Raw genomic sequence first — 12083 nt, forward strand, 5'->3', positions numbered from 1 at the left:
AGACCTTCCTTCTTCAGTGCTCCTTGGTGTTGGAACAGCAGTCGTCCACGTACTCCTCGGATAAGTCAAAGATAGCTTACATCATGGGGTTGTTGCGGGGAAGTGCCTTAGCATGGGCCACAGCTGTTTGTGATAATCAACTGGATGTCTGCTTTTCTTTCGCCACCTTTTTCACAGAAATGAGAAAGGTCTTTGACCACCCTGTCTGTGGTAAAGACGCCGCCAAGCGTCTACTCACTCTGCGTCAGGGCTTCCGCAGTGTTGCCGAATATTGCGTGGGGTTCCAGACGTTATCGGCCGACTCAGGGTGGAACGATGAGGCACTCCAAGGGGTATTTCGGAAAGGTCTCAGTGACATGGTGAAAGACGAGTTGGCGGCAAGAGACAACACCGCCAGAATGGTTTGCTTGATCTCCCTAGCCACCAGGTTGGACAATTGTCTCCAAGAACACCATAGAGAAAGAACTGGTCATCCATCACCTTTGGCCACTCCACATCACTCATTTCCACCTCCCGCAAGAACAAGCTTTTCTCCTCCTTCTGCTCCTAGAATAGCTCCCAGCCCAGCCGTTTCCACTGCCCAGGAGAGGAACCCATGCAGCTGGGACAGAACAGCCTTCCCCCACAGAATGAATATGAGATTGAGAGCGGGTGAGTGTGTATATTGTGGCCAGTCTGGCCACTTCCATGTTATCTGTCCCCTTCAGCCAAAAAGGGAAGACTCACCAGTAGAAAGGGGGACCCTGGTGAGCCGGACAACATTTCCTTCCATTCCCTGAACCCGGATGCAGCTTCAAGCTACTTTACATTACAATCAACAGTCCCTGCCTCTGTCAGCACTAGTAGACTCCAACACTGAGGGAAAACCTTTGGATGAAGACTTAGCTTTCCAGGCCAGAATTTCTCATAAGCCATTGAGTGCCCCTCTGGAAGTCCGGGCACTGGACGGTAGACTACTGGCCCGAGTCAAACACTGCACACCACCCCTGTCTCTCCTTCTCTCCAGAAACCATCAGGAACAGGTACTATTCAGTTTAATTTCCTCTCCTCAAGTTCCTATAGTTCTTGGGTACCCCTGGTTAAGCGGTCTTAACCCCCACATTGACTAGTCTGCCGGGAGGATAGCTGGTGTCCATTCTGTCACTCCACTTGTCTACAATCAAACCTTTCCCCAGTGGAGGTCACCGCAACCTCATCTGCCTCTGAACTCCCCAACTTATCCAAGGTTCCAGCAGAGTATCACAATCTGGGAGAAGTGTTTAGCAAACAATGGGCTCTTTCCCTGCCTCCACACCTCCCTTACAATTCCGCAATTGACTTTCTCCCCGGAGTCCCTCTAACCACCAGTAGGCTGAATAACCTATCCCAACCAGAGCAAGAAGCAATGCAGACTTACCTAAGTGGCTCTCTCACGGAGGGCATTATCCAACCCTCATCTTCCCCTGTAGGTGCAGGTTTCTTCTTTGTGGGGTAGAAAGACAGCTCACTGCGCCCCTGCATTGACTACTGGGGCCTGAATAGTATCAACATAAAGAATAAATATCCACTGCCCCTTATCAACTCTGCTTTCGAGACCCTTCACAGAGCCACAATTTGCTCCAAGTTGGACCCGCAGAGTGTCTATCACCTGATCAGGACAAGGAAGGGAAATGAATGGAAAACAGCTTTTAACACCTCTCTTGGTCATTTTGAATATCTGGTCATGCCATTTGGTCTCACAAATGCCCCTGCCATCTTCCAAGCCCTGGCAAACGATGTCCATAGGATCTTTATTAACCATTTCATTTTCATTTATTTGGATGACATCCTAATCTTCTCCCGCAGTCTTCAGGATCACATCCACCACGTCCATCAGGTTCTTCAGCAGCTTTTGGAGAACAAGTTATACGTTAAGGCAGAGAAGCGTGAGTTCCATGTCCGTTCTGTCAGTTTCCTGGGGTACATCATTGAGAGCGGGCAAGTGAGGGCGGATCCAGAAAAGATCTGGGCAGTGACGGAGTGGCCAAAACCCACGACGCTCAAACAACTCCAGCAATTTCTGGGGTTTGAAAACTTCTACCGTCACTTCATCAGGGATTACAGCCGGGTGGCAGTGCCCCTTACTCAACTCATCTCTCCTGCAACCCCCTTCCACTGGACCCCCAAAGCGGACTCAGCCTTCTTGGACCTAAAGCGGCATTTCACTTCCGCTCCCATCCTGGCCCAACCCGGCCCCTCTCATCAATTCATTGTGGAAGTTGACGCCTCTGACTCTGGGGTGGGAGCAGTCCTCTACCAACGCTCCGGCCCAGACCAGAAGCTCTATCCCTGCGCCTTCTTTTCTTGCCAGCTATTCCCCTGCCGAACGGGACCAGACGTTGGGAACCAGTGGTTTCTGGCCGTCAAACTCACTTTGGAGGAGTGGAGGCACTGGCTGGAGGGAGCTGAACATCCATTCATCGTCTGGATGGACCACAAGAACCTTGCTTACATCCAAACTGCCAAACGCTTAAATTATCGCCAAGCCTTAGATGCGGAGAAAGCATTTGACAGAGTTGAATGGCCTTACTTATTTAATGTGTTGGAGAAGTTTAATTTTAGTCCGATATTTATATCATGGATTAAATTGATTTATCATACTCCAGTAGCCTCAGTGTTTACCAATAATCAAAGATCTCCCTTTTTTCGCCTATTTCGGGGCACTAGACAGGGATGTCCTCTTAGTCCATTACTATTTAACATTGCCTTAGAACCTTTGGCAATTGCCATCAGACAATCACAGGATATTTTGGGTATTAATCGTGGAACAGATATTCATAAGTTATCTTTGTATGCAGATGATTTATTACTATTCATTTCTAACCCGGAGAAATCCATTCCAGCAGTTTTATCATTATTGGCTCAATTTAGTGAGTTTTCTGGGTATAAGTTAAATCTTAATAAAAGTGAATTGTTTCCATTGAATAAACGGGTCCCAATTTATGGAAATTTACCTTTTAAATTAGTTAATGACTTTTTTACTTATTTAGGGATCAAAATCACAAAAAACCATAAAGATTTATTTAGATTTAATTTTTTACCCTTAATTGATCAGATTAAAGGTTTGTTTACTAAGTGGTCACCTTTGTCTTTATCCCTAATAGGTAGGATTAATGCTATTAAGATGGTTATTTTACCTAAGTTTTTATATATTTTTCAAGCGATACCAATTTTTATCCCGAAATCTTTTTTTACTAATGTTGACTCTAAAATTTCTTCATATATATGGCAGAATAAAAATCCCAGGTTAGGTAAAACATATTTACAGAAGACAAAAAAGGAAGGCGGGTTAGCATTACCTAATTTCAGATTTTACTATTGGGCAGTTAATATTAGATATTTGTTATGTTGGTTGAAAGATGGGGGTGGATCTTTTGGCCCTTGTTGGGTGAGTTTAGAAACTAAATCGGTATCAGCTTATGCTTTGGGTTCTATTTTAGGGACTTCTCTCCCTTTTGCTCTTTCTAAATTGCCGAAACGAATTGACAACCCGATAGTTGCATATATGGTTTCAATTTCGGAGATTTTTTGGGTTGACTCAATTCGTTTTAAATAGTCCTATTGTATCTAATTGTTTTTTTCACCCTTCCATTATAGATCAAGCTTATTCGGCTTGGAAAACTAAGGGATTACTAAGATTTTCTGATTTATTTTTACATGTCTTTTGAGCAATTATCCAACAAATTTAACTTGCCGAGATTTCATTTTTTTAGATATTTACAGATTAGACATTTTTTAAGTTCTGTACTCTCTACGTTTCCAAATTTTGTGCCTTCAGATACTTTGGAGAGTTTATTTGAATTAGACCCTTTTCAAAAAGGGCTTATTTCAAAACTTTATAATATAATTATGAAGATACGTTCAGAGCCTCTTTATAAGACTAAACAGGATTGGGAAAGAGAGCTTAGTTTTAGTATTTCTAGTGAGAATTGGGATAGAATTCTTCAATTAGTTAATACATCATCGTTATGTGCCAAACATTCACTAATACAATTTAAGGTCGTACATAGGGCCCATATGTCCAAGGATAAATTAGCTCATTTTTACTCTCATATAAGTCCTATTTGTGATAGATGTCATTCTGAAATTGCGTCTTTAACTCATATGTTTTGGTCGTGTTCATTTTTGGAGAAATATTGGAAAGATATTTTTGATATTATTTCTGCGGTTTTGAATATCGATTTACAACCTCATCCTATTACTGCAATTTTTGGTTTACCAATGTTAGACTCACTGCATTTATCTTCTTCAGCCCGTCGAATGATTGCATTTCTAACTCTGATGGCTAGAAGATCTATATTCTTGAATTGGAAAGAAATTGATCCTCCCACTGTATTTAATTGGTTCTCTCAAACTATGTTATGTTTAAATTTAGAAAAAATTAGAAGTGGTACTTTTGAGACTTCTATTAAATTTGAAAAGTTATGGAGACCATTTATTCAACATTTTCATATGATGTAATATGACCCTGTGCCATTTGATTTCCCAGCTTTTAGCTTATGTATTTTGAGAGGACCGGAAGTGACGGCATTGATGAATACTTATTTTTGTGAGATATTATAAACAGCCCGCTTTTTTTTTTCCTTCTCTTTTTTTTTGTTTCTTTTTTCTTTTATATTACTTATTAGTTATAGTTATTAGATTAGATTAGCTAGTTCTGCATTATATAAATTTTTTTTTGTTTTTTTTTTCTTTTTTCTGTTTTCTTTATATTATACTATGAAATATTTAGATTTACTATGTCCATACATATATCTTATGGCTTATGTCTTGGTAAACTCATTTATATTGTAACTATTATGTATGGTTTTTTTCATATGTAATGGAATGTGTATGTTGGTAATTTCTTTATCAATATATCATTTGTATTCTGTCCATATTACTAATATTAATAAAAAGATTTAGAAAGAAATTATCATCAAGCCCATTGGGTATTATTTTTTGGCTATTTCAAATTCACACTCCCCTGTCATCCTGGCTCCAAGAATGGGAAGCCTGATGCTCTCTCTCGACAATACATCTCCAAGGAGGGCTTTCCCAACCCCAAGACCATTCTTCCACTATCCTATGTGATGGCTGCTCTCACCTGGGAGATCGAATCCATAGTCAAAGAGGCCCAACAGACTTAACTTGGCCCAGGCAATGGACCCTCCAATTGCCTCTTTGTGCCTGACTCTGTTTGGTCTCAGGTTCTCCAGTGGGGGCACACTTCTCACTTCACCTGCCATCCCGGAATCGATCGAACTTTATCCCTTCTGAAGAGACATTTCTGGTGGCCCTCCATGGATGCTGACACCCGTTCCTTTGTCTCTGCCTGTTCTGTTTGTGCCCGCGGAAAAGCCTCCCACCGACCACTTGCTGGGTTGCTTCGTCCCCTACCTGTCCCTAGCCACCCTTGGTCTCACATTGCTCTGGATTTCGTTGCTGGACTACCCCCTTCACATGGGAACACTGCCTTACTCACTGTGGTGGACTGCTTCTCCAAAGCTGTGCACTTCGTCACCCTTCCCAAACTCCCTACAGCCCATGAAACAGCCGACCTCCTTATACATTACATCTTCTGCCTTCATGGAATTCCCTCTGACATTATTTCCAACTGGGGTCCCCGATTCATCTCTCAAGTCTGGAGATCCTTTCGTCAAGCCCTTGGAGCCTCAGTAAACCTGTCTTCCGGTTTCCATCCACAGACTAATGGTCAAACAGAACTAACAAACCAGGATTTGTGCTGCATAGCTGCCAACAACTTGTCATCCTGGAGCACCCATCTCGTTTGGGTTGAGTACGCCCACAACTCCCTGGTCAGCACCACCAGTGGAATGTTTTCCTTTGAATGCTCCCACAGTTCCCAACCCCCTCTTTTTCCTTCCCATGTAGATGACATTGCTGTGCCTTTTGTTCCGGCCCCCCTCTACCGGTGCCGCAAGATCTGGAAAGACCCATGTGCAGCCCTGCTCCGCTCAGCTGACCACAGCCAGACGATTGCTGATTGCCATCAAATTCCTGTGGCCAATTATCGGCCTGGTCAGAAGGTTTGGCTCTTGTCAAAAGACATCCCCCTTAAGAATGAACCCAAGAACCTCGCCCCTCGCTACCTCAGGCCATTCGAGATTGAAAGCACCATCAACCCCTCAGTGGTCAGACTCAAACTGCCCGGATCTGTACACATTCATCCCACGTCCTATGTCTCCCAATTAAAACCTGTGTCTGTCAGCCCTTTGTACCCATCTGCTGAACCTCCTCCACCCACATGGATCATTGACGACTATCCATATTACAACGTCCAGCAAAATCTGGATGTGTGCCGCCAAGGCAGGGGTCTCCAGTGCCTGGTCAATTGGGAGGGATATGGTCCTGAGGAGCGCACCTGGATTCCCCGCTCCTTCATCTTAGACTTGTCTCTCATCTGAGATCTCTATCGAGATAATCTGGACAAACCTGGTTGTTCACCTGGAGGCTCCCGTGGAGGAGGTGGGGGTATTGTCACAGTCCCGACCGTTAATTCCCCATTTCCCCCTAATTCCCTTTGATTGTGCCACGGTTCCAACCGTTAATTCCCCATTTTCTGCCAATTTCCTTTGATGATGTCACACCTGGTTTTCATCAAGACCTGCAGCATAAGAACTCCAGCTTTGCATCCACTAGTTGCCAGATCGTTGGTTTTGCCAGTGCGGTAATTAATGCCTCCCAGCCGCTTAGGATTGTGTGTCCTAAGTTCTACTCCAGTTCCAAGGTTTACCTGTGAAACCCAGTCTCTCCGTGTCAAGGTAAATTCTGTCTGTCTCCTGCCTTCCTGTTCTCCCTCCTGTTTGCCGTTCAACGCTCACGGCCGTGTCCGCATCCTAACTAAATCTCCTTGCTGGTGCCCTACACTTGGGTTCATTGCAACAACTATCTCCTGGGACCTATTGTCTAAAGCCTGGAAACATGGTGAAATCATTTATGATTTGATTGGACATTTCTTATCATACAATGCATAACCAAGGGATAACACTAAAGAGGTAATGTTGAGCAAACTTGTGGGCCTGAAGATAGACAAGTCTGCTGGTTCTGATAGAATGCATCCCAAGGTACTGAAAGAAATGGCAGAGGTTATAGTAGAGGCTATGATTTATCAAAATTCTCTGGACTATGTGTAGGTCCTGGCAGAATGGAAGAAGGTGAATGTCAAGGCACTGTTCAAAAAAAGATGTAGGCAAAATACAGGTAACTTTAGGCCAGTTAGTTTAACCTGTAGTTGGGAAAATGCTTGAAGCTATCATTAAAGAAGAAATAGCGAGGCACCTGGAAAGAAATGGATCCATCAGTCAGAGGCAGCATGGATTCAGCAAAGGCATGTCCTGTTTGACAAACTTACTGGAGTCCCTTGAGGATATAATGAGTGCAGTGGATAGAAGGGAACAGATGGACATTATTTACTTGGATTTCCAGAAGTCATTCGATAAGGTGCTACATAAAAGACTTATCCATAAGATAAGGATGCATAGCGTTGGGGTGATGTATTAACATGGATAACCAATAGAAAGCAGAGGGTTGGGATACATGGGTATTTCCCTGGTTGGCAATCTGTGATGAGCAGTGTGCCACAGGGGTCAGTGCTGGGTCCGTAACTGTTCATGATATACATTAACAATCTGGAAGAGGGGACTGACTGTAGTGTATCTAAGTTTGCTGATGACACTAAATTGAGTGGAAAAGCAAATTGTGCAGAGAATACGGAGAGTCTACAGAGAGATATAGATAGGTTAAATGAGTGGGCAAGGGGGTCTGGGAGATGGGGTACAATGTTGGTAAATGCGAAATCATCCACTTTGGAAGGAAAAATGGAAAATCAAAGTATTTGTTAAATGGTATAAGATTGCAGCATGCTGCTGTGGAGAATGACTTGGGAGTGCTTGTGCGTGAATCACAAAAGGCTAATTTGCAGGTGCAGGGAGCTATCAAAAAGGCAAATGGAATGTTAGTCTTCATTGCTGGAGGGATTGAATTTAAGAGCAAGGAGGTGATGCTGCAACTGTGCGGGATACCGATGAGGCTGCATCTGGAGTATTGTGTGCCCTTCTGGTCTCCGTACTTGAGGAAGGATATACTGAGCATGTAGGAGGTGTAGAAGAGGTCCACCAGGGAGATTCCAAAGATGAGGGGGTTAGAATATAAGGAGAGATTCAGTCACTTGGCATTTTACTTGCTGGAATTCAGAGAATGAGAGGAGATCTTATAGAAACATATAAAATTATGAAAAGGATAGATATGATAGAGGCAGGAAATTTGTTTCCACTCGTAGATGAGATTGGAACTAGGGGACATAGCCTCAAGATTTGAGGAAGATTTAGGATAGAGATGGGCAGGAACTGCTTTTCCCAGACAGTGGTGAACCTGTGGAATTCTCTGCCCAATGAAGCAGTGGAGGCTACCTCAGTAAATAGATTTAAGACAAGGTTAGATAGATTTTTGCATAGTAGGGGAATTAAGAGCTATGGGGAAAAGGCAGGTGGGTGGAGATGAGCCATGATCCTATTGAATGGTGCAGCAGGCTCAACAGGTCAGATGGCCTACTCCTGCTCCTATTCCTTATGTTCTTATGAATGGTAGTTGAGGTACTGGAATGATATTGAGCTTCCTCATTACTTGAGATATCTAATGTAGTATCTTAGGAAGCTGTCACAAACAACAATAAATAATTATGAAATGGGAGAGCATCAATGAAAGATACCTAGGGGATGCAGGATGTGACAGTGCAGAGGTAAGAAGCGAAGGCATTGCAAATAGTTTAATTATATTCATTACAATGATAAGGATGTCACTGGCAGGTCAGTTTTTTAGAGCTCACTCTAATTGCTCTTTCAAAGACAATGATGAGCTACGTTTTGAACCATTGTTGTCCCTTAGCTGATGATAAATGCACAGTACTGTTGGATTTGTCCCAGAAACAATGAAGGCACACTAATACACTGATTCATTATGATACACTTCCACGTGTCCTGCTTCTTTTGTTACTTATCAAACAGATCATTCCTGGCAGTTTATTGATTGATCTGAAACAGCACAAAGTAAAGGTAACATATATGCTCCTTTGAAAATATTGTAAAAATTATTACATTGGCAGTTAATGACTACAGAGTTTCCAGTAGTGTTAATAATCTACTTAATTGATAGAATTGATTGATACATATTGAATTACGTAGCTCACAGTTATTCAGACAAAAGGTTTATTTCAGCTTCAGGTTTGAAGCTCCTTTATAGCAATGATAATTATTACTATCATATGGATGTCTATTAATGTTAAAACTATGATGGGAATGAATGTAGTTTCCTTTCCTCAATGGGACACTCAGAAATCAGATTCCATCTGTGTGCCCACACACCCATCATGCTTGATTTACCTCAAAACATCTGACGCAGCACAGATGGACAACAAAAATTTTTCTGAAGGGTAACTAATTATTATCTAGGACACAGAACAACTTGAGAATGTTTTCAATTCTTCATTACACCTGTCAGAAAGCAGCTGCATCCTTTTCTGTCCAGTTTTATGCAGTCTAAAAAGTAACAAGTTTACTCCTACACAAGGTGAAGCCTCTCCCTCAAATTACCTAGTAATTAAGATTGAGGGACCACATGTTAACAGGATCACATGCTGCATATTTGTTTAAAACTCTCTATTACTGTGCTACAATGCAGTAATATTTTCTTCATCTTCCTTGACTTCAAGAGTAAAAGGGCTTAACTCGAATAGCAGTTTACATTCCATACATGATCTAGAAACATGAGTTTCAATCCAAACACACTAGAAGGGGAAAATTAAATTCAAGTAATATCATAAAATATGGGTTTTAATTAATTCAGGTTTGGACATTTAATATAATTTCAGTACTGGAAGGCATAACAATATTGGATTATGGTTAAAACATATTTAGTTCACTAATTTCCTCCAAGGAAGGAAATCTGACATCCGTACTGTGGTGGAAGTGATATGCTATTCCTATGCTACTCAGTTACCCACTCCAACATGAGAGGAGTTCATGTAAGGTACAATACTGTTATCAGTAAAGTTTAGTTGAAGATTCTGCATGATGCCCTGCTGGTGTGTACTCTGCAGTATACCTCATTAATGGACACAACACCTACCAAGTCGTCCTTAGAGACAGTTAGCACGTGGTCGCCATATGCTTGCACCCTCAACTTGGCATTTCCATTTATTTGCCTTTCATTATCATTCACTCTTCCAAAACACAATGAGTTCTCTAAAGCTGATGCCATGTCAAGGAAAATGAAATGTAATTGCTGAACTCCTACATATATTTACTCAGCTTTCTTTGAGCTTAATAATGAAAACTTGCTTTGCTGCTGATTCTATCTGACCCACTGTCCTCCTCAGTTAAGTTACCACTTTACAAACATCTTCTATTGCCTTGAAATTCTCTCTGTTCACTCTTTGTAATCTCTTAATGTTAATTCTCCATAGGAATCAAGATTCTCCCAGCTGTTCACAATGGAAAAACTCTGGCACTTTGGTACATGTTCTCCATCGTTGCTGCAGCAGATGATTGGAAAATTCCATCTTGGATATTCAAACATTAAGTGTTCTTTAGCCAAGTAGCACCTGTTTAAGTTACTGATGCAAAACAGGTTCCTCTACAAATCCTGTGTTGTGCAAATTGTTCATTTGTCTTTTGTTTTGTTTTCTGCATGACAAATTTGTTGTGAAAACATACCAAATGAGAACAGATTTCAAAATGCCAAATATGCCAGAATGTCTCATTTCCAAGTTTTACATGTCAAACTCCAATTCCCAAAGTTTCATCATCATGTTTGATGTGACACAAGTCTTCAAACAGCTCAAGAGTGAACATCCTCAGCAATCTCAACATTATTTTATACCAGTCATTTATTGATTGCCACTTAGAGGACTGAATAAGATTTAAACACAGGGCAAGAACAATGGAATAATTTTAGTATAGATTAAACAGCTATTTTCTCAAGGAGAAGATTATTAAATGTTTTATTTGTGATACATGAGTTATGTTGCTGGTGTGATTTATATCTCCTTACTAATAAGGTTCTATTCCTATGTGTGCTTGTCAGTGTCATTAAGTTAATGACGTTTTCCAGCGAGATTAGTATATTCATGTTTCACTGAAATTTAATTAAACCATATAAAGCTCACAACTTTTCGATATTATAAAAATAAAGAGTCAATTTTATTTTGTTTTATCAATTATGCATTACTGTGCGAAAGTCTTATGGACATATATGTAGTTACAGTGCCTAGGAACTTTGCACAGTACTGTATTTGTCAATGTGGAGTGGAGAGTGGAGAGCGGTTTTGTAAATCTAGTCAGAGCAAAGGATGTTGGGAATTGTGATGGCAGAGCTCCATGGGAGGGTGGAGGGACAGGTGGTAGAGGAGGAGTGCCGGGGTGAGGGGTGCATGGGTACAGACACACCCAGCCCTGAGACACCAGGCAAAATCATTTTATTCCAAACAGTTGGTTTATTGATTATTACAGAATGCCCCTCTGGTTCTTCACACTCCCTCCCGTCTCCTTTCCCTTTTTCCAAACCATGAGTCCTCCTCCCAACTCCCTTCCCACTCTCAGTCCACAACAGAGTCCCAGATCAGAATTAGGTTTATCATTTCTCATATATGTCATGAAATTTGTTTCAGAAGTAGTACAATGCAATACATAAAATTACTGCAGTATATGTGCAATATACAGCTATATATGTGCCTAAGACTTTTGCACTGTGCTGTAGTTAGCAGTATATTTCCCCTCTTCTTCCCCTCTGCCATCCAATTCCTAAATGGACATTGAAGCTTTGGACACTACCACACTTTTTATTTAATATACAGTATTTCTGTTTTTGCACATTAAAAAAAATCTATTCAATATACATAATTGATTTACTTGTTTATTTATTATTATTATTTTGATTTGATTCATTTTTTTCTCTGCTAGATTATGTATTGCATTGAAATGCTGCTGCTAAATTAACAAATCTCATGTCATATGCTGGTGATAATAAACCTGATTCTGATTCTTCTGATACTTCATTTTTTAAAAAAT

General features: G+C 41.2%; 1 protein-coding gene and 1 long non-coding RNA gene across 2 annotated transcripts; both read left to right on the top strand.

The window, feature by feature from the left end:
* The first annotated feature begins 785 nt into the window (after nucleotides 1-785).
* On the top strand, nucleotides 786-4862 carry LOC132395156 (uncharacterized). Its single transcript, XM_059971454.1, has 2 exons — nucleotides 786-1022; nucleotides 1475-4862. The coding sequence occupies exons 1-2, from the start codon at nucleotides 786-788 to the stop codon at nucleotides 3572-3574; spliced, it is 2337 nt and encodes a 778-aa protein (XP_059827437.1). The 3' UTR covers nucleotides 3575-4862.
* Nucleotides 4863-9039: 4177 nt separating this feature from the next.
* Nucleotides 9040-11034, top strand: LOC132395005 (uncharacterized). The gene is made up of 2 exons (XR_009512481.1): nucleotides 9040-9071; nucleotides 10481-11034. It is a non-coding gene; the product is annotated as an uncharacterized LOC132395005 (long non-coding RNA).
* Nucleotides 11035-12083: the final 1049 nt, after the last annotated feature.

This window comes from Hypanus sabinus, chromosome 6, assembly GCF_030144855.1.
Source record: "Hypanus sabinus isolate sHypSab1 chromosome 6, sHypSab1.hap1, whole genome shotgun sequence".
In the NCBI taxonomy this organism is placed as follows: domain Eukaryota; kingdom Metazoa; phylum Chordata; class Chondrichthyes; order Myliobatiformes; family Dasyatidae; genus Hypanus; species Hypanus sabinus.

What these genes read in the sequence shown, in the direction of transcription:
- LOC132395156 (XM_059971454.1), top strand. Translation starts at nt 786, where the DNA reads ATGCAGCTTCAAGCTACTTTACATTACAATCAACAGTCCCTGCCTCTG. An exon ending in CCAGAAACCATCAGGAACAG is followed by an intron (nt 1,023 to 1,474) that starts GTACTATTCAGT and finishes TTTGTGGGGTAG; the next exon opens with AAAGACAGCTCACTGCGCCC.